This window comes from Temnothorax nylanderi, unplaced genomic scaffold, assembly GCF_030848795.1.
Source record: "Temnothorax nylanderi isolate EJ_2023f unplaced genomic scaffold, tnyl_v1.0 TNYL_tig0015_pilon, whole genome shotgun sequence".
In the NCBI taxonomy this organism is placed as follows: domain Eukaryota; kingdom Metazoa; phylum Arthropoda; class Insecta; order Hymenoptera; family Formicidae; genus Temnothorax; species Temnothorax nylanderi.
In genome coordinates, this window is record NW_027249077.1 from 964141 (window position 1) to 986188 (window position 22048).

Here is a 22048-nt window from a genome sequence, read left to right on the forward strand (position 1 = left end):
ATTGCTCGGCAGGATCCAGCCGCAATACCCGCATTTTCCGTTCTGAAATTAATAATATAAAGAAAAGGGAGAGACCTTCAATAAGACAAAATACAATAAAAAATGGATTATATAAATATTAATATATAAATATATAAATTATGTAAACATTAAATATTAAAAAAGTAACATAACCTAATTAAAATCCTCTTATAAAAAGTAATTTAATTTCTAAAAAGGATTAAAATTAAAAAACTGGAATTAATTCTCTTAACTGATTATAACTACAATTTATAATAATTCTTATAGATAATAATTCTTATAATAATTCTTATAGATAATATTTCTTACTATTTGAGATATTTTCTTGTTCATGTTGGTACTCGTTCGATTCAATTCTCTTCATTCATGACATATATGCACACGTATGTATACACGGATGACGGAATTGCGCAGTTCCGCGAAGAAGAGGTTAAAACTATCCGCTAAAAAACCGCGGAAAGTCGCTGAAAATCACGGAACGCTTGTGATTGGTCAAGGCTGTCGTTCCGCGATTTTCTGCGTACGCCGTTCCGCTGCATGGGTTTGCACCCTCAGAGTCGGGTTAGAGTCAGGTTGGTTTATTTGTTTCCACCGGATTAGAGTTACACCAGGGTTGCGGCAAGGTTGAACGTAACCAACTGTACAAATCATCAGCTGTATACAACAGTAGCTTGATATTATTAAGATTATGCGACTAAGAGCATCATAAAATATCATAGATTTGAAAACGATAATGTTAATTTTACAAGCTACCAAGTAATATGCGGAAATTAATATTCAGAAATTATTTTTTATTTCAAGATCGGCGACGAAAATCAGCACAAAGGTTATCTCGTTGGCAACACTATAGTAACCCTAACTCGACTCTTGTCGTTTCCACCGAACCTCATTTGGACCTTACCTTAAAATTTTGTTGGGTAGGGTTCAAATTCGAGTTTGGTGTTTCCACCGTAAGAGCGCTCACCCCAATTCGACTCTGTCTGACCCGACTTCTGACTCGATTCTAACCCTCGATGGAAACATACTTAATATACTTTCACTTTTATACATATAGATTGCACGTACAATAACACATCACATGAATCAACCAATGTTATAACATATATTTTACGCAATAAGCTCTAGTCTTAATAAACACCACATGATATAGCGTCGTTGCGATTAAAAGCGAGATCGCAAAAAGAATTGCTTAGCGTCAGTTTGTGACTTCCGCTCCGTTGAAAAATTTTAGGTTATGTTCAGCAGAGAAAGCAGATTAGTGAGCGCTCTGTGATTTGGAGTATTCTTTTAGACCTTTGATAGATCCAGAAGAACGTATAATATATACTAATCAGGAACAATAATTACTAAACGCTCACTGAGCTGCTTTCTCCGCTACCATAATTTTTCAATACTCCAAAGCCTTGTAGCTTCAAATCGATCCTACTTTTAGGTTAGGTGGCTGTTCCGTATGCGCATTAGAAAAAGCGTCAAGTAAGATCTTTTAGACGACTTTTTGTTCAGTTAAACAATCGACTTTTCGTGTAGTCGGAAAGACGTCTTTTAGACATCTTTTCGTCTAGCCGAAAAGATAACTATAAAAAGACATCTTTTCGTCATCTTTTAGTTTTATGTGCTGTCTGGGTTGCGTCATGTTATTTTAATCTTAATATTATTGTCCTCTCTTTGCTATTATGTATACATATTATATATATATTATCGATTAGCGTATAGGCGAACTTTATACATATTGTACATATCAAACGCTATTCTGTTACAAATAAATGTTTAAATCGTACTCTCCCCCTCCCCTTTGGAGAATTGGCCCCTGAAAATACCGATGTATTCTTCTCCGTACCCGGAACAGGATCGAGTCGACGAGTGTCGGTAAGTATTCGGCAAAGTGAATCATTATTCTCTAAAGTATTCCTGTTCTCAGCACTTTGTGACATTTAGTCTGCGCGATCGCACGGAAGAACTTCATGCGCGTTTGTCTCATTCGTCAGTGAAAGTCGTTTCTCGAATGTCATCTCGGTGATTCCGCGTTGTTCGCATATTGCACCATCGATTCAAGGTGCGTCAACAGCATGTTGTCCCGAGTCCCAAAAGTGACGAACAGCCAAGCGAAAACCGCGAGAAGGTCTTTCGATATCGTTACCTTCTGCCAGCCGTTCAGCTCCTCCAGAAACGTTTCCTGCGCTGTATTCTGGAAAAAATCATCGTATATATACAAGCGCGAGTAAAGAATCTGTTATACGTGTCTCTTCGCTGGCTGTTAAGGAGGTTCGCCTATTAGTGAAAGTCAACTTAGAGTCTTAATTTTTTAATATGATTTACATAAACACTTTACACAAATAATCCTAAAAGTTGAGCAATATTGACCGTATAGTTTTTTTGTAATATTATTCAGAAGTTGATCACTTTGAGCCTATTGCCTCATGAGAAACGGTCGCTCTGAGGTAAATAATCACTGATTTAGTACACACTTAGCCAACTTAGGACTTTGAAAAACTAGCATTTGACAGATGAAATATCAAGGATTGCATAAAAACTTTAAAAATAGGATTTTACCGTGTGGATTTAGAGCTTTATATATTGTCACAAAGTTTACTTTTACCTCGTGGATCGAATTAGTAATGACAGACGTTGCCATTGGCAACGCAACAGCTGATGCGAACCCAACCTCACAAACACTAATCATCCACGACACGCAATCATCAATGTATTAATCATTTTAAGTCTTTAGTATTCTCTAACAATTGTTCATATAGGTTTTTATAAATTATTTGTGATTTTTCTTTTACTTTATAATGTTGGATAATAAGTATTTGACAACGATTCCCGAATTGTTGACGCTCTCATACTTCGGCATATATTTCTTAAAATTCTATACTCTAATAATTTACGAAGAATATAGCACATAACTAGCATCCACAATTCATTATACTAATATTGCATATAATTCGGGATCGCTGTATTGACATTATTATTCAATCGCATTTTTGACTTCAGAATAGTAGACGAACCTCCTTAAGTCGTCACGATATTCTTACGTTCGACCACGTTTCGTTGATACTATGATAATGCAACAAAGCTAACTGATCGTCCACCTTTGACGATGCTTGATGGAGTCCGAAAGTTACCAGATAAAGCAGAACGGCGATCGCGGTTTTCGCATGATCCATATAAATCTCGCGCAAGTGATCCATATCAAGCCGCGCCAGATCGAATCTAAAACAGTTAATGTCTTCCCTGAAGTTAACGATATTTAAATGTGAATGTAAATTATGTCAAGTCTTCCTTCTTAAATGTTGAACGTACTTATCGAAGATGGAGATGACGCAAAGAGCGACTAGGAAGGAGAATATATTCGCATACATTTCGGAGAAGACCGAATAATTCGACATGAATTCCATCGAGGTATTAAAAAAGACATGAATCTGCAACCACGAATCAGATGATATTCATGTTTTAAAATTGGTACCACAAAATAGCACTACCAATCTGCGGTAATTGAGGAAAAAAACGTTTACCATTATGAAATGCAAAAATGCCATCCCGCCCAAGAGACCTTGATAAACGAGACCTGTGCACTTCCAAAATTTTTGTGCCGTGATTGCCACTTTTATCAACGTGTACGTTCGTGTCTCTGCGGAATCGCAGCCTTCTCTACCGTTTGTCGCGCGTGTCGTATCATTTTCCAAAGCACGTCTCGATCCGCCAATTTTCACAGCGCTAAAGCCGCTCCTGCCTTGAATATAAATTGTATCCGTAGTCAATTCCGGAAGCGGCACAGCTTCCTCATATTTTGTGTGCGCATTTTCTTGAGCCTTCTTCAAGATCTCGGTGATGGGCACCTCGTCGTCCGCTTGCGTGGAAAATTATTAATTTACGTTATATAGATTTTCATTTTTGCTCCGCGAACGTTTAAAATTTCCCTAATGCGAATGTGACCTTTTAAAAATGCGTTAGAACATTTATTTCCCCTTTCGACCGAACGTTTCCAACTGCTTTAAAATTTAAATTCTCGATTAATCAATTGGAAGATTTTAACCCTTAAATGCCACACCTCTCAAGAATCTCGTAAATGACACATGGGGTCTAAAAGACCCCAGCATGAAAAATGTCTCCTTACTTATTGATTTTTTGATATTTAGTTATGAAAATTATTTTCAATGTTGTTCAAGGCTTAGAAAAAAGAATAAAATGCTTATATTGTTAAAATTTCAATTTCAACATAGTATAAAAAATTAAGATCGTTAACAGTTAAAATGTTGGCTCCAAAATCAAAAAAATAAAAAATAATAAATAAATAAATATGAGCTCCATATTTGGCGGGAACATTTGAAAATATATCATTCTAAAGGGTCTGGGGTCCGCTGGACCCCGGGTGGCATTTAAGGGTTAAGTAGATTGCAATAGGAAAGGATATTCGAACGGATTTTTATCAATTTTTTTTTTTAGTTTGAAGCTATTCTTAATGAGACGTAAAGGATATTATTCTTTCTTTACCTCGGGAAACATTCCTTCTTCTTTTTCGTGATTTATCAGCGAGGCTATTTTCTCTGTCACTGTAGCGTTTCGCGGAAGATCCGGTATCTGCTCGATCGTGATCGTGATCTGCCGTGCGTGGCCGCGTCCCGAAGTTTCGTCTTTCGGTCCGTTTACTGCGCTTCCTCCTTCCCCCGAGAGACCTGGACGCGAATCTTTCTTCGCTCGTGTGAACGTCGGAATTACGCGCTTTTTCACGAGCCGAGTGTAACGAGTCGGCTTTGCGTGACTTATTATTGCTCTTGGCATCCGGTGACTCGGTCTCCGTGTCTTCAATGTTATCTTGTCTCCGAAGGAAACTCTAATTGTAAAATGTTGAATGGTGAACTCAATAATAATACCCCCCTACATTTTTCTATTTATCTAAATAATTCCCTGGTGCCTCTTGTCCTGGGTTGATAAACTATAAATAGTTGACAAATAAAATGCCAACCATCATGGGATTTGCGGAATTAATTATTAATTAAAGTAATATAATGATGTTGCGTTGCTGTATTTCGACAGATGAATAAAATACGTATCGCCAGTGAATTAATCATTCATTTATTTTTAATTGAATATTAATTATATATGTATAAATGTGTATGACTGTGCAAAATGGTTGCAATTTGTAATTTATGATTACCATGTCTAATTAAGTGAGATTACCGTGTCAATTAAATTAATTAATCATGCTAATTACACTAATAATGTTTTAAACTATACTTTCAGTTTTCTTTATAATTTTCGTCCCATAAACAATACTAACTGTTTTGATTTCTCGGCTATAGGGTCGGCTCGAATCTTCCGAGCTGCTCCATCGTTTCTGCGACAGCGTGTTACTGTGTTTCACGTAGCTGTCGTTCTCCACAGCGCGAACGGAAGCTCCATCCTCGCTGTCATTCTGCTGGAGCTGTTCACCGATCGCCGTAGATCTTCGTTCACGAGAACTTCGACTTCCGCGTGTCATTTTACGACGCTCGAATAAAGCATCAATCGTTCAGCTGTCCTCCCGTCGACTCGTAACAGTCGCAACCATCTCGCGATTAATTTCAAACGCATACGCAAGTCCTTATTTTCTTTTAAAGCATTTGCACAATGCGAAATTATTATCCGTTGTAAAAATTTCCGTTGAGCGTGTTTAACAGTTCAACTTCGCAGCTGATCATCACAGGGCCGACTGTCGTCCAATTCGCCCAAGTCCAAGACCATTACGAGACGCCCATAGTAACGCTTTGTTGTGATTATAAAACTGTGTGGCGACCAGTTTAATCTATATTTATGCTCGTTTTGACTCGTCCAAAGCAACAAATCAAGTGAGATATTCAGAAATAGGAATTTATATTTTAAAATGTGGACGATTTAATAGCCATTTCTTGATTAGAAAACAATTAAGTTATTTAATTGAGAAATTATTATTCTTAGTATTGTATAAGAATGATTATTCTCATGATTCTTTGGCATTCAAGATATCAAAGTAAAGCAATTAATGCACTGCTTGAAATGTATCTGTTTTCAAATCGATGTCAATTTGTCGAAAATTTTATATAAACATTGTGTTTATAGATAGAAGATGTATACATATGTATTAGGGTGGTCCTTTTTTAAATTTACTCTGCGGCACCCCCCAGAATGTTTCCAATTTGCAAAAAAATAATCCCTGCCAAAGCTCAGCTCGATCGGATAACGGAAACCCGTGCCCCCGGATTTTTAAACATTTGAGTTCTCTTGTATTAAATTGTTTATTCCATCAACATTGGTTTTTAAAGCGTATTTTCCACAAAAATCGGCCTAAAGCACTTTTCTTTTTTTAACATGTGTGTCTTGCTTTTCTGCATCGTTTGAGACCTTATACGTCTCATTTAAACAATTAGGTAAATTGTTAATAACTAAAAAATAAAAATAAATAGTTATTGCATTTATTGCTTGAACAGTTGGAAAAAATTATGTATAGGCTACAAAAGTTATAGTAGTATGTTTAGAGTCAAAAGAAGAACAAAAATTAAAAGATTACTCTATTACTCTATATAAAATAATCAGTTGTAAAACTTTAAACGCGTTTTTCTCGAAACTACAATTTTGTAGCTGGGCCCTCGCGTATCTCGGCCAATTTTTATCCGAATGACTTGTTTGAACAGAATGTTTATAACAAAATTGTTTTCAGTTAAGCGTACAATTTTTTTATTGGACAATTAGTTTTTAAAAAACAATTAAAAAAGTGAAAAAATTTTCGGTTGAATTTCGAACTTTTTTTTTAGAACTGCGCCATTTTGTTAAAGATTAATATTTCAAAAAATTCGTACGCTTAACTGAAACTACATTTGTATAGTTTAAAATGACACAAAATTTTTTTATTTTAGACATCCCGTTCTGACGGAATATGAGCGCCCGCGCACCCACAATTTTTTTGCGGAGGTACACGGTACCACATGCTAAAGGCGCAAATATATATTAATATTTTTCAACGATTTTTTTGCAATATATTCAATATATGTACTTTAAAGAAATAAAAAACCAATTTCATTAAATTTATTATTTCTCGCGAAAAAAATTCACGAAAATAGCATTCTTTTTCCGGCCGTCACAATATGGTTTCCCCCCTTAAGTCTCCTCAGGTTTCCTCCTAGAATAGAGGTCCGAGGGGCTCCTAACTTTGTCAGGATACAATAAATACAATAACTATTTACTTTTATTTTTAGTTATTAATAATTCACCTAATTGTTTAAATAATACGTATAAGGTTTCAAACGGTGCAGAAAAGCAAGGCACACATGTTAAATAAAAAGAAGAAAGTCCTCTAGGCTGATTTTTGTGGAAAATACACTTTAAGGATGTATGTGTGCCATCTTAAAGTTATTACCAAAAATCTAAAAATTTCATAGATTATTCTATTATTACGTCTAAGTATCTGTGTAAAATTTCAGCACAATTCTCTTACTGGTTTAAAAGTTATTGTAATTAAGGATGTATTGGAGGTATTTCAAATATATTCAGAAAGTGCTGTAAATTGTTTCTAAATTAAATGAAAAATACTCTGTAAAATTTTGAAGTTATTTAAGAGTTATTTAAGTTTAAAGTTGATAAAATTAACATTATCCCTTATAGAGAATCGACACTTTGCTGTAAATATAAATAAAATATAAATAAACCATTAAGACATTTCTTATACTTTTTTTATGTGTAAAACATACATCATTGATATTGTATTTTAAGTTTCAAAATTTTTTGCCACAAAAAAATTTTTTTAATTGTTTAAACAATACTAATTATTTAAATAACAAAAAATCATACTCAAACTGTTAACGGTAATCCCTTCTAACATATAAAAAATTTTGAGTTTTTGACATACATGCAAAGTCTTCAATCAAGAAAACAAAATTATACTATATATATAGATATAGGTAAAACATCCTTAAAAATCAATGTTAATTGTGTAAACAGTTTAATACAAGGGAATTCAAATGTTTAAAGAGCTGAGGGCACGAGTTTCCGTTATCCGATCAAGCTGAACTTTGGCAGGGATTATTTTTTTGTGAATTGGAAACATTTTGGGGGGTGCCGCAAAAAAAATTTTTAAAAAATTTTTTTTGTCGAGGAAATAAGGACTACCCTAATACATATATAATAGACTAATTTTTTGTCGTAACAAGTTATATAAATATTAAATTATTGATATGTTAATTTATCAAATAATTCCTTGTCTCGTGTTTTCTTTCTTATTAACGTATTTCTGCTAATTTCGTCAAATTGTGTTGTCGTTGTAAGACTGAAATAATAAAAGATATCAGAGTGCAAATATTTAATTAACCAAGTTTTAATAAACAATAACTATTTTTACAAATATGTTACAACCAGATTGTCTATGCCATGCCAATACTATTCTAGTTAATAAATATTGCAGTCAGTAATGTAAACAGCTACATATTTAAAAAATATACATATTAAAAAATGTTATATAAAAAATAACGTTTAGACATTGTTTGTTATCTCGCGGTAAGCGTTCTTTCACCTCTTGACGATTTTCTTAAACAATTTCGCAATTCCATTATCGAGAATATATAAACGGAATATATCAGCAAGAAGAATATACATATAGATTGAAATATTTTTATTTTCGGAGATATAGAACACTTTTAACAATATATATTTAAGAAATTTCTATTGAGTTATTATACTGAATAGTATGTAATTTTCACAAAATCTGTACAATATACATAAAACCTTTACAAAAATTTATTTTTATTTAGTATTAAATAAAACTTGTATTTTATGACAAAAGCATCTAAGAGTAATTATACTAAAATAATTCCTTATATTGTAAAAATAATAATTTACATCCAGTTTTATTTAGTTTTAACTTAAGCTATATCAATAAGTCTTCACAAGATTTCTAAATCACAATGCCGTATTTCTGGATGATTTTTCTGAAAATGAGAATAGATGAACAAACTATATTATTAATAATTTTAAATTACCATCAATTTATATATCTATATATTGTGCTACATATTATTACATAAAACGTATATTTGTTTACCTTTAGTTTTAATTCTATTCTATCAATTTCCCCACCAAGCATATCTACGATATTTTCGCCGTGTTTCAATAAAAATGCTTCCAATTCATCGATATTTTGCATGCTTTTCACTTCCTATAAAAATATAAAATAAATGACGTTTTTTGATATATTATCATACAACTTTCAATAAAAAATATAAAATCTATACCTCCAGCATTGCAATAAGGTCATGTTTATCTAAGTAAGATCTCGTGAGTTCTCGCCCATCAAAATCCAGTTCGGCTTTATATCTCACTAAATTATTACCCATATCAATGCCTTTCACGTCATGAATTGCACGAACCTGAAACGTACAAAAAATTTTAACATAAAAACCAATATTTAAAAAATTGATTAAATATTGCATAGTCGATTTCAGCGTTACCATTATATCCGCTTCTAATTCAGCATTAATTTTATCGAGATTCTCTTGCGATATACTCCTTCCTACAAGCGCAGCAACGTTCGAGTAGATTATGAAGGATGCCACTCCACCGAGCAGACCGCCAACCAGAAGCGAACCGATAGCGTCAAACATCGGATTTTCTAAATATGAGGTCAAGCCCATACATCCAGCTGCGACAATGACTCCAAGTACCTGAAAATGATACAAAAATCTCTCTGAATGCAAGATATTTGGAAAAAAAAATAAGAATAACGACTTACAGCTGCAAAGTCTTCCATGAGCACGACGTTCACTGACGGATCCTGTCCTTCCAGGACAAACTGTTTAAGACTTTCTTTCTTTTCCTCCGCGCCTTTCTTTATGGAGTGTAATGCCATCATTAAAGTAGCTCCTTCAGAGAGCAGAGATCCACCCAGGACGAAGTACGCCCAAAAGAGAGAATCTAATGGCGCGGGAAAAAGAAGACCATGAATTCCGTGATAGATGGAAAGACCCGTACCAACACAAAAGATTCCCACGCCCGATATCAATGAGGAAACGTACTTCATATTCGTATAACCATACGGGTGATCAGGATTGGGATTCTGCAAAATAATTGGCATAAAACATATTAAGCTCGGAAGATCCCGAAATTCTTCGCGTGAATGATTTATTTACCTGCACCGATTTATGAATACCGTATGCTAGAATCAGCTGATTGCAGGTATCCGCTGCAGAATGTACACACTCGGAAAACATACTATGTGAGCCGGTATATAACCAAGCAATTAACTTGCACAAGAAATTACTGGCATTTCTGGAAAAGAAGAAATTAATCAAGGGAATTTACATAATTACATGCATACGTATAAATTCAGTACGTACATGGCAATCGCAGTCAATACCACTTTGCCAGATCTTCCAAAAAGACCTTCCTTCTGAATTATCTCTGTCTTGCTGCCAATTTCCCGTCTGTAATCTCTCAATCTTCGCTTGACCGTAAAAACATCTACGATGAAAAGCTTGTGTTTCAATCTTTGTACCAATTATTATTCTAAGAGAATATTCCTATCAGATTATCAGGATGTATATAAATGATCCTGTAAGATGGACAAACAATCTCTAAGCACAGATATTCTCTGTCTTGAGCAGATATTCTTTTTTATAGGGACCACTTTGAATTAAACAAACAGAAGAAAATAAGAGGATATACATATTTACTTTGCTGATAGATCTTCCGCTCAACTTCCTTCTTCAGAAGTTCCTTCAACAAAGCCTCTCTGGATCCCCAGACTTCTAAAGCTCTATAAAAAGGCAGAACTATAAAATATTTTCAAAATCTCAATATAAGAGAGTATATAGAAATTTATTTAAAAAAGTTGGTTCTATTACTTAGCCTCGACATCTTTCCTCCAATACACTGTAATAGGCGGTTCAAGTTCATATGGAGAACGTCTTTTTGTTTTTGGCAAAGTCTCCAGATCGGAAGGCTTTAATAAAAAATCTGCCATAGCTCTCACGGGTGTAATAAAGTTACGTTCCAAAGAAGATGTCGACTTGTCGACTCTCATTTTCTTTTTCGCTACAAATCAGAAGATTAGTATTTAGAATTTAAATCAGTGTTTATTGTGGTACCTTTTTTCGACACGTCATCTTTTGATGGTTCTTTGGATCCCGCAGGCTGCTTCTCAACAAGCTTCACTGTCTGTCCCCTTCCCTTCTCCTTTTCATCAAAAATAACTGGCTCTATGTCTAATACTCTCTCTTTTAATTTGCCTAGTTTCTCTTCATTTAATTCTATTATTCTCTGCTGTACCTCCTCAGCTAGTTTTACTTCAGACTTATCTTTATTAGATTTTGCATCGTTGGATGAAAATCTTGTCGCGCAAGTCCATCTGCAATCCCCATGCCTGCCTATCTTTTTGTTAGCAAGGATGTTTTGAGAATTCGAAAACATATGTACTTTGTATCGTGTACCATACTTGGGCACTATTAAAATACTGGCGTGCCTTTTAATCGATCCAATTTGGAATATGCACAATTGATCGACATGGTAACGGCGTGTTATGTTACGAATATAGTTGACAAGATTATGGGGCCGATGTAACATCCTTATTTTCACCCCTTTCCTTAAACACACATCACTTAACCTATAAAGAAGTAAATCGATTTAAAACATATCACCCTTAAAAATAAATCCTTAATAATTATAGAATGAAAAAAATAGTGTAATGATACTATCTTTAGGAATTATTTGGATCATAATATAATAAGAATGTATACGAGATAATATACGTGCTAGGAAAATGTTCAGTACAAAAAACATTCACCTTTCCTGCCTGTCAAAATCGTTCACTACAGTCACTACAATGAGCACATTGTCATTGTTGTTAAACAACTACCAACAACTATAAGATATTATGCTATAGTAGTTCAACAATAGACTAGTTACAATTAATCTGCCCTAAATATATAACGATGTTAAATGACAGAACGACGATCGACGAACTGTCAATAATTGGCCGCGTTCAGCAGACACAACTGTTGAGTTCGTCTTATCAACACTCTGCGTTGATTGGTTGGTTCTAAAAGTAAGAGCCAATCACGTTCGACTGCTACTCATGGCTTGGTCTGCTGAACACGCCCATTAAAGCCTTGTGTACACGATACTAGAAATCGGTCCGAGTTTCGGTTTAAGCCAATGAAACTGCTGCTTTTCTGTAAGAGCTGCAAGTTGATTGGCTTAAACCGAAACTCGGACCGATTTCTAGTATCGTGTACACAAGGCTCTAAGCCAATGAAACTGCTGCTTTTCTGTAAGAGCTGCAAGTTGATTGACTTAAACTGAAACTCGGACCAATTTCTAGTATCGTGTACACAAGGCTTTCACGATACTAGAAATCGGTATCGACTTATAAAAAGACGGAAAACAGTCAAGCGGCGCGTCATGCATCATAAATATGGCGGCGAATCTCGAAGAGGCTGGAGGAGCAGAGCTTACTGCGCGAGTGCGAGAAATACGTGCCGCGAGACAGGACACGATCTACATACACTATGCTTATGTAGTTTGATGTAGATTGAAAATTCAGAAGCCATAGGCAGTATGCAGACACCATAGCGCATGCGCATATGGCTTCTGCATTCTGCTCATGGCTCCTGCAATTTTATGTGCTTCCACCTTAAGGGCTCAGACACAATGACAAAAATAAGGAATAAGATAAAGGAATAAGGGAATGTCGCATCTCACTTCAGTACACGTACATTAAAGTGAGATGCAACATGCCTTATTCCTTATTCCTTTATCTTATTCCTTAAGGCTGATTTATAGAGGCCGTAACCGTTAATTTAAGCCGTAATCTTTAAGAAATTGACCAATCACAGTCGATTGTTCTTCTCACATTCGACTGTGATTGGTCAATTTCTTAAAGATTACGGCTTAAATCAACGGTTACGGCCTCTATAAATCAGCCTTTATTTTTCTCATTGTGTCTGAGCCCTAATGCTGGGTCTACAATGCGAGTCGCAAAGTCGTGAGTCGCAAGAATTGACCAATCACAGTCGAATTTGAGGAGAATAATCGACTGTGATTGGTCAATTCTTGCGACTCACGACTTTGCGACTCGCATTGGGAGCTTTCCAGCAAGCGACACAAGTCGACACGAGCATCGTTCTATCTTTCTTTTTTGGTAATGAGTAACAAAGATAAAACGATACTTGTGTCGACTTGTGTCGCTTGCTGGAAAGCTCCCATTGGCTGCGTTCGGGGAGCGCGCTATTAGCGCTATTGTATCATTCTATCTTTATCGCTCATCAAGTGTAGAACAAGGATAGAATAAGCAAATAGCGCTAATAGCGCGCTCTCCGAACGCAGCCATTGTAGACCCAGCATAAGACGTCGTAAAGCGCCACGCTATCAACCGCCACGAAACGTCGTCGTCGTCGTCATTCACAGTCCTCGTCATCATTGTCGGCTTAAATTGTCTTCCCGTTGACTTCCTCGATTAGATCAGAATACTGGAATTTGACTGTATGTACGTTGCAATATGTTTGAGACGGTTGTCTACAACAAGAATTGTTAAGCCCCTTGCACAATGCCAGGCAACAGGCATAGGAACAGGGAATAGAAATCAGAAATCATGTATAAATGCAGAATAAACAGTGACACAGGCAATAGACACAGAGTTTCCGTCACGTTCGAAATTCTGTGCCTATTGCCTGTTGCCAACCAATCATAGCATTCGAATTTTTTAGGTTGTAATTAACGATTTTTTGGTTATTTCCTGTTCCTATTGCCTGTTGCCTGGCATTGTGCAAGGGGCTTTACAGAATGCCGTTACCAACCGACATGGAAGCGAAATTGCTGTGCTAGATAGTTCTTGCAGGTATGGCGGATCAAGTCGCGAGAAAGGTTTCGCCCGACGAGGTAAAAGAGGATCAGGATAAGGCCAAGTGGAAACATGCTTACAGGTTAGGTATGGTGTGTTATTAATTATCATCGATAATTAAGACCTATTGAATGCGACCTCTCCATTCTGAACCATCTTTCAGAACACCAGAAATGGAGGAACCTGTGTTCATGCATTCTTCATGCGTTCTTTGGAAAATCAGTCCGGAATAGGTGGTTTATCAAGAGGTGTACGAAACGAATAAGATGTACAATGCGAGGTGTCACGGCGATAGAACCCGAATGATTGCCGAAATTTGCTCTCATGCTATGCCATCTTAGTGAACCATTGGTTGATCCACTGCCAAGGTATTTTTATCACAATTCTTGCTTTATAATGTTTTTCCTACTTATTTATAAAGATATAAAAGCTTCGAAGCTTCGAAGCTTCGAAGTTGTCAAAAGTAACAGCCCTAATTCGAGTATAGATATGGTTATATCTAAACAGATACAGTCATATCTAGACCATACTGTTTCAATGAAATTCAATCACAGATATGGTTCGATCTGAGCAGATATGGTCCGATCTGAGTCGTCGAAGACCAGATTATTCCCAATATATAGTTATATATAAACATATATAACCAATAACCAGATCTGCGCAGACATGAGAAGTCATATCTGAGCATATCTGACCAGATAAAATTCGATCTGCTGAGATATATAATTTGATCTGGTCAGATCTAATTCTTTTTTCCCGGGCAGATATCGAGAGTAGCGAGTTAATAAATATTGCTGATCTATAATTATATGTCCATCTCTTTGAAACTAGTTGCACAAAATTACTCTGATTAAAAAAAAGTTTCGAAAAAATTCTGTTTAAAAAACCCTTTAAATTTTTGTGTGTAATATTCTTTTAAGGGAATATATTTTTAATCCGTTATTATTTTAAACTACAATATGATCAACTGCAAGTATCTATATGATACATTCATTCAAAAAGAAACATTGATAAATTTAATAGCTCATTTTCAAACATTTCTGGTGTACTACAAAGATTGATACTATTCGTTCTTTAGGTTCCTTGCATAATAAATTTTCTTGTCACAGTGCAGTTTACTGTGCAGTTTACTGTTTGCTTCGAAAATTTATATTGTATTAAAATATTATAGTAAATACTATATTAAAAAGAAGTATACATGAAATAGGGGTAGAAAATACTGAAGAATATAACAGAATTAGAATAATCTTTAAAGGTTGAAATTTTATAATATTGGCAATTTTTCTAATTTTATTATATTCTTCAGTCTTTTCTATCTCTATTTCATATATACTTCTTTAAGATTTGGTTAATCAGTTCTTGAGTTATAGAAATTTCGGTAAATTTGGCACATACATACATACATACACACATACACACAAACACACAAATTAGTAGCAGAAGTGAGGTTTTACAATGTCAAATCGATGTTGACGTTGTGAGTTCAGGCTACATATGGTCCATATACGGACTTCGCATATGGATCTTTAATCGCATATAAAGTTGGGTCTAATCAACCAAATCTTAAAGAATTATATATGAAATAGGGGTAGAAAAGACTGATGAATATAATGGAATTATATATAGCCCGATATCTCAAAATTGACGGAAGTTAGAGCAACCACGAACATTTCTCAAAAAATTAGAGTAATCATGTAGATTTTTTTAGATAGAAATCGGTAACCCCTTTATTATTAGCAATTTTTATTAATTCTATTATATTCTCCAGTTTTTTCTACCCTTATTTTATATATAATTGTTTAAAATTTGGTTAATTAGTTCTTGAGTTATAAAAATTTTGGTAAATTTGGCACGCACACACACATACGGACATTTTTTAAAATTACGATTTTTCGACGTTTTAGAACATTCTGAACACATTGGCATCAAAAACTAAAAAAACAATTTTTTTTGTCTTTTCTACCCATATTTCATATATAATTCTTTAAAATTTGGTTGATTAGACCTAGCTTTATATGCGATTAAAGGTTATATACGAAGTTTATGAAAACAAAGTTTCCTCTATGAGGAAGCAAAACTCAATATGCTAGAATTATATGCTTTTTATGTACTTTCAAAAGCCTTAAACAAAATTAGCCTATCTGTAATAGTTTGAAAGATATACGCCAAAAAAGATCTTTGCATTATTAATATAAGAGTAAAGTTACTTTAATGAAGAAAAACATACATAAATGTTATAACATTTTATTTTAGTACTGTTATTTTATGCTTAGATAGGAATTCTTTGAGAAAAAACAAAGATTTGTATAATTTAATTGCGTTGTTTTATATTATCGTTGATGATAGCATAAAATAACAGTACTCAAATAAAATATTATAACATTTATGTACGTTTTTCTTCTTTAAAGTAACTTAAATATATTTACATATATACATTCCAATAAATAAGACATTCTTTTGTCTTCGACCTTTATAAGCAACTTTGCAAATGTTTGTTGCAGATTTATGTACCACATTTAATATAAGATATATTGTGTATTACAGAATGGCCTCAAAGAAACGCAATGTATTATATGATTTATTTCATGAACTCGGAGACGCATATAAGTGCATAAAATGCGCAGACGAAATTCAAGTGCCTAAGAAGAACATAATAAGAGCACTAAGAACTCACGTGGGAAATAAACATGGGTTGTCTCCCGATAAAAAGCACACGCTGCCTGACAAGCTACAAAAGCATTACTCAGACTTACCAGGATATAATGCAAAATGTAACAAGTGTGGTATAAAAATATCTTATACAACAGACTATGGATGTTTAACAAAACATTTAAGAAAACATAAGTAAGTACACATTCAACAATTTAAAATGCTAAGGGTTATAAAAAAAAGGTAAAAAAAGGTGCCAAGTATACGCGCAATGTATTTTGTAAATTCAAAAATCCAACCTAAGTGGTAGCTTTATTTTTTCTTAACAAAATTATATACCACTTAAGTTTTATTTTTTCAAAGTAGTTGCACAACAATTATTTTTCAAAGCAATATATATATTCTCTTTGCAATTGGCGCAATTTAAAGATTTAATTCATATCTTTTTTTGAAATACGTGTCACTTTTGGGTTGAGTTAGGTAACATAATTTTGTGATATAATAATTTTGTTAAGGAGAAATTAAAACTACTACCACTTAAGTTAGATTTTTGGATTTATACATATCACTTAGGTTAAGTTAGGTAACGCAATTTTGAGACATAATTTTGTTAAGGATAAATAAAGCTACCTTTTTATTAGAATTAAAATTTATTAGAATTAGAATTAAAATTCTACTCTAGGAGATGAATTTCTACCACGTCCACGCCGTCATCTCTGGGTAACGCTAAGAGTAGAATTTCAATTAACACGGTTTTTCTGTTGTTTTTTAACAAATTAGCTACAAATTCGTGATCAGCGACCCAAAAAACCCTCCAGTAAGAGTTTTCAGATCATTTACTGGAATTTTCGTCCGTTTCTTATATTTGCATCCGCCATTTTGAATTTCACAATTTTACGTTCAGATTCGTAATCAGCGACCCCAAAATCCCCCAAATACTGAGTTTCACGTGAATTTAGTTACTTTTCACCGTTTTATCTGCCCATGTTGGATCTGAAATTTTGAATTTATCCCTTTAAGCAGCCATAACTATGACGCCATGTTGAATTGCGCATATATGCCACACGCCTTTCGAAAGCTCTTTTCAAGACGAACATTTTCCGCCCTTAGTCATTAAAATCCGTCCATACCAATTTTGGACAGATGGGGGGTAAAAGTGACGTGGATTGTCCCATATATATATATATAACTTATATTTTGAGATAAAAATATTTTTAAAAATTCTCCTGTCAATATAGCTTTTTTTTCATCATAAAACCTGAACGTTCTATCTTTGATCCACGACGAGCGGAAACCGAAGAACTCGAATCGGCGTCGATCGATCAGCTCGATCCTCCTCCTTTCTCTCTGAAACTTGTCCGCGATACGAATTTTGTTCCCTCGCTTCATTTGTCTCAAACAGGGATCGCCTAAAGCCCCTTGCACAATAGACGATAGCGATAGCGATAGCGACAGCGACAAAGTTGCCGACAAAGGTATAGCTTTGTCGGACACCTTGTCGCTGTCGCTATCGCTATCGCTATCGCCTATTGTGCAAGGGACTTAACCGTGCGAGCACTGCGAGCCTGCGAGGTTCGCGCTCTTAGCGATCTCTGCTGATTGGCCAGCATTTGAATATACGATAGTTATTTCAATTTGAGAGAAATGTTGTTTTGAATATTTTACTTGTTAATATTTTAGTTTCTCGTGTAATACATTTAATGTAACTCTTACGAAGTGTATGTTAATATATTTTATTTTGAGTTATATTAACACATAATATTAATTATTTTAACTTAAAATGTGTAATAAAAACATTTGATTTTAGTAAATTTGATTATTTTATATGTCAAAGTTTACGATTATTTGAAGATTTACTTTAACTTTTGTTTATGTTAAAATAACTTTAAGACGTGTTGATTTTTTGAAATAATTATGTTAAAAGAACTCAAAATAATATTCAATTTCTAAACATACATAAAGTGTTAAGTTATCACGTTGACATAAATATAACACATAAAAATGTTACGAAAATAATAACATAGCTGTTATATGTTAATTTTACATTGAAATAATAATCAAATCTTGGTAACACAAGAAAAGTTTAACATATGGACGCACGATTTTTTACTGTGTATGTATTGTATTTATATATGTATGTATGTATGTATGTATGTATGTATGTATGTATGTATGTGTATATGTTCATTGAATAATATAATCTTTTCTAATTTCTGCAATACCATAAAGGAATCATTAGCGTTGATAATGCCAAACAACGATGAAGGAATTTGAAGGATTGTTATACGAAAGACAGGAAGAAACATAAAAGCACATTTAGATTTAGTGAAGCAATGAGCTTTCTGAGTGACAGCATGAAACCAAGGCCGTAAGTACCAATCATTCTACTATTTCCTGCCATAAAAGTATCATGCCTACTCCAAAGGCCCACAAAACATTCCCATCTTGTCCCATTCACCTATCACCGTGCTAATTACTTTTTATTAAGCGACTAAACAAAATCAAAACATTTTGTGCGTCTCTGGAGTGGTCATGACTTTAAACTTTTATAGACATGTTATACGCATTAAAAAAATTTGCTGCATATATTGCATCGAATATGTATAAGTTATAACGCATATTGTACAATATTATTTTATTAATTTTATTAATTTTGTTAATTAGGACATCAAGTACTTTATTTACAAATAAAGGCGAACCATCTCCTAGCCCCATAGAGCCTGTTTCAGCGCCATTTAATGTCAGCACCCACAATGCGTTAGAAACATCTGCTTCCACGTGCAGCAACAACGCGAATGTAAATTCCTCAAAAGGTATGTGTAATTATGAATTCATATTAAATTTTCATCACAATAAATACAAAATCATCAGAGGCAAATCATACACTTTTTATTTTTAAAAACTTAGTCGTTTTTTGCTTTGAATCAAAACCTTTGCTTCCCGTTTCTTTTCAACATCCTCAAATTTAAAATTATTTACTATAATAGTATTTTTCATATCTTTGTAGGGAAGAAAATTGAAGACACAGAAGACAAAAATCATTCGGAAGAGGCTGTTCGTACTGCAGTTGTCAACGAACCTGCAGAAAAGGATGATGAATATGATTTTGCTATGAGATTGGCTGCAGACCTTCGGAGACTTCCATCCAGAGAGCGTGCCAAATTAAAAAATAAATTTTTAAGTAAAATTATGAAAGTTAAAGAGAAATTAGGATTAGATTAGGATTAGATGTGTGAACATAAATACTTTTAGTTATTATTATATTTTAGGATTTAATTAGGATTTATTTAGGATTTATATATTTATTTATTTAGGATTATTTTAGAAGCAGACAGCATGAAAAGCTGGATTTATTCTGATATGCTTATCGAGTGTGAATGCCGCGTAATTTATTATTTTATACACTGAGTGGTCACGTAGATCACTCAAGTTAAATTGCACATTATTCGATGTCCTGCCCACGACATTCTATACCGTTAGTCTCTTTCTACCTCTATTCTCTTATTTATGTATTTTCATACTTTTGTACTTTTTATCTTTTCTATCTTTCTTTTATCTTATACCTTCGTCTTCTTATTTTTATTTCTATTTTTCGTATTTATTTGTGTGGGCTTTTATGTTTCGAGTGTGAATGCCGCGTATGCTATTTTGTATTTTACCCGAGTGTGAATGTTCCGCGAGACAAGCGTAAGCGCAAATTTTTATATGTGATATGCCGCACGCGGGCCCCTGGGTCAGTTTTAACTTTTGACGAACACTTATCTGTGATAGACCCAGGGGCCACAAGCTGTGATATTTTAGCCATATTTATACTTATGACCGCGACTGGGATTTAGTCCCCCAGCGCATCTTGCGATGGCCCACTGGCGGAGGGGGGGCCTCTTGTCCCCCGCCTATGACATTATATAAGTCCGGCGTGCGGCCATATGCCGTGCCTTTGATTTTGTACCTGTATATCCCGGGGGGTCTCGCCCCCAGGGGAATTTGTTTGAATATAATCTTATTTTAATATTTGATATTTAATATTTGGTCTTCACGATTTCCATATCATATAATAATAATATAATTTTTTTGTATTACAATAACACGATTTTATGTTTAAGCTTATGTGATTTACAATATAATTTTATATACCGAAAATTTTATGTGCTTTTGAGTTTATTTTTCCTCGATTTTCCGAGAATATGTACATACAACGCGCGGCAGATAGACACATTAGAAAAGCAGCTTCATTTTGAGTTCATCGTCTGGCCTGTTTTTCGTATTTTTCGTACAAGAACTGTTCTTGTAATGATTCTCATGAACGCTATAATTTTTATTTAAAATAAGAAAAACATTAGCAATAAGGATTTAGCGTATCGGACTACTTGTAGGCCTTTGCTTAAAAATCGTTACATAAAGCCTTATCCCACTACCATTCTACTGCCCCGGAGTTCATAAAATAATCGGCATAACTATTTTGCACTTCTGCAGCATATCGACCAGACGCATTCGTGTTGCGCACATCAGTATCTGTAAATACGCTTCCATTGACTTAACGCTATGCTATCTTTTCCACTGTTCCTGGAGTACACTCTTTCGGATGTAGGTACAAGTTACTCATTTTGTATCATAAAATTATGCAAAGCAGTTGTTGTTTGGACAATTTTCACAACTGTGGCCAAAGAAGCACTGATTGGCTTTCGACAGATTCTCCACCGAGATGCGAGCAGTCCAAACGCGCTTTCAACGACACGTCGAGATCTGCTTAAACGATAATAATTAAACACTTTTTTTTCTAAAATTAAGATTCTTGCTCCGAGGAAATGTCGCATCATATATGGCGTTAATCCGAACGGAATCCGACCAAAGCAACGTTTTTTAATTTCGTCCGAAACCGAAAACGAATATTCGGTTGTGTCAAATTCGGCCGAAACCGAAACCCTTTTCAACTTCGGCTGAAACAGAAATCCAACCGAAACTTTGATTTTTGACCGAAACTGGCCAAAACGAAATTTTCGGTCAGACTCTAACAACAACAACAACAACAACAACAACAACAACAACAACAACAACAACAATAATAATAATAAATAAATAACTTACATCAATGTCTACATATTTACCATCCACCGCCCCAATACAGTGTGGATAATTCCACAGAATCTCAAATTCTGTGGCTACTTTACGCCAGTTGTCTGCCGTTGGGTGTAAAAATACTTTTTCTTTTAATTCTTCCCAAATGACCTGGCATGTTTGGAAATAACAGAGTAAGCAAGAAACATCAAGAAACATTTTAACTACATTACAGCAACGTTTTAACATTAATGCAATGTAGTTGAAATGTTTCTTGACGTTTCTTGCTTACTGGGAATTGTCGAAACCGTATTGTTCCCTACACGGAACACATATGACACAGATGCCATGCTGTCGCCGCTGGCTAAATAACGTATATAATAGCGTACTTTATTTCTAAACGAGTACGTGGTGAGATTGGGTCTCGAATTACGTACTGTTTTGTTATTCTTGACTCAACAATTTGTAAAAGTTTTTCAAATAAAA

General features: G+C 34.4%; 4 protein-coding genes across 15 annotated transcripts in view; 2 read left to right on the plus strand and 2 right to left on the minus strand.

Moving 5' to 3' along the window:
* The window catches only part of LOC139768255 (CD151 antigen), a 116450-nt gene extending 110908 nt beyond the window's left edge, over positions 1-5542 (plus strand). The window contains exon 8 of one of the 2 annotated variants that reach the window (XR_011717320.1): positions 5404-5542. The gene's annotated coding sequence lies outside the window, so the exon portion shown is untranslated. Of the gene's footprint in view, positions 1-5321 lie in introns of both variants that reach the window. The other variant, XR_011717319.1, reaches the window with a different exon arrangement.
* On the minus strand, positions 1813-5500 carry LOC139768254 (uncharacterized). Its single transcript, XM_071698252.1, has 6 exons — positions 5300-5500; positions 4513-4852; positions 3534-3868; positions 3322-3440; positions 3054-3231; positions 1813-2206 (listed from the first exon to the last, which is right to left on the minus strand). Exons 1-6 carry the CDS (start codon positions 5498-5500, stop codon positions 2027-2029), a joined length of 1353 nt encoding a protein of 450 aa, XP_071554353.1. The 3' UTR covers positions 1813-2026.
* Positions 5543-8314: 2772 nt separating the features above from the next.
* Znt49b (Zinc transporter 49B) lies at positions 8315-11999 on the minus strand. Its single transcript, XM_071698251.1, has 11 exons — positions 11804-11999; positions 11109-11623; positions 10866-11055; positions 10695-10777; positions 10359-10482; positions 10152-10290; positions 9755-10078; positions 9474-9686; positions 9258-9392; positions 9068-9181; positions 8315-8954 (listed from the first exon to the last, which is right to left on the minus strand). Exons 2-11 carry the CDS (start codon positions 11581-11583, stop codon positions 8910-8912), a joined length of 1842 nt encoding a protein of 613 aa, XP_071554352.1. The 5' UTR covers positions 11584-11623; positions 11804-11999; the 3' UTR covers positions 8315-8909.
* A 1352-nt stretch (positions 12000-13351) lies between these two features.
* Positions 13352-20523, plus strand: LOC139768258 (uncharacterized). Of its 11 annotated transcripts, XM_071698260.1 has the most exons (7): positions 13388-13500; positions 13800-13945; positions 14022-14226; positions 16403-16702; positions 18737-18875; positions 19172-19320; positions 19515-20523. In XM_071698260.1, exons 5-7 carry the CDS (start codon positions 18841-18843, stop codon positions 19727-19729), a joined length of 399 nt encoding a protein of 132 aa, XP_071554361.1. In that variant the 5' UTR covers positions 13388-13500; positions 13800-13945; positions 14022-14226; positions 16403-16702; positions 18737-18840; the 3' UTR covers positions 19730-20523. The 11 variants fall into 11 exon arrangements, with proteins under 11 accessions (XP_071554367.1, XP_071554358.1, XP_071554365.1 ...); XM_071698266.1 differs by having other exon boundaries at positions 13352-13500; positions 13847-13950; positions 16403-18875; XM_071698257.1 differs by having other exon boundaries at positions 13352-13500; positions 13847-13945; positions 16403-18875.
* The last annotated feature ends 1525 nt before the right edge of the window (positions 20524-22048 follow it).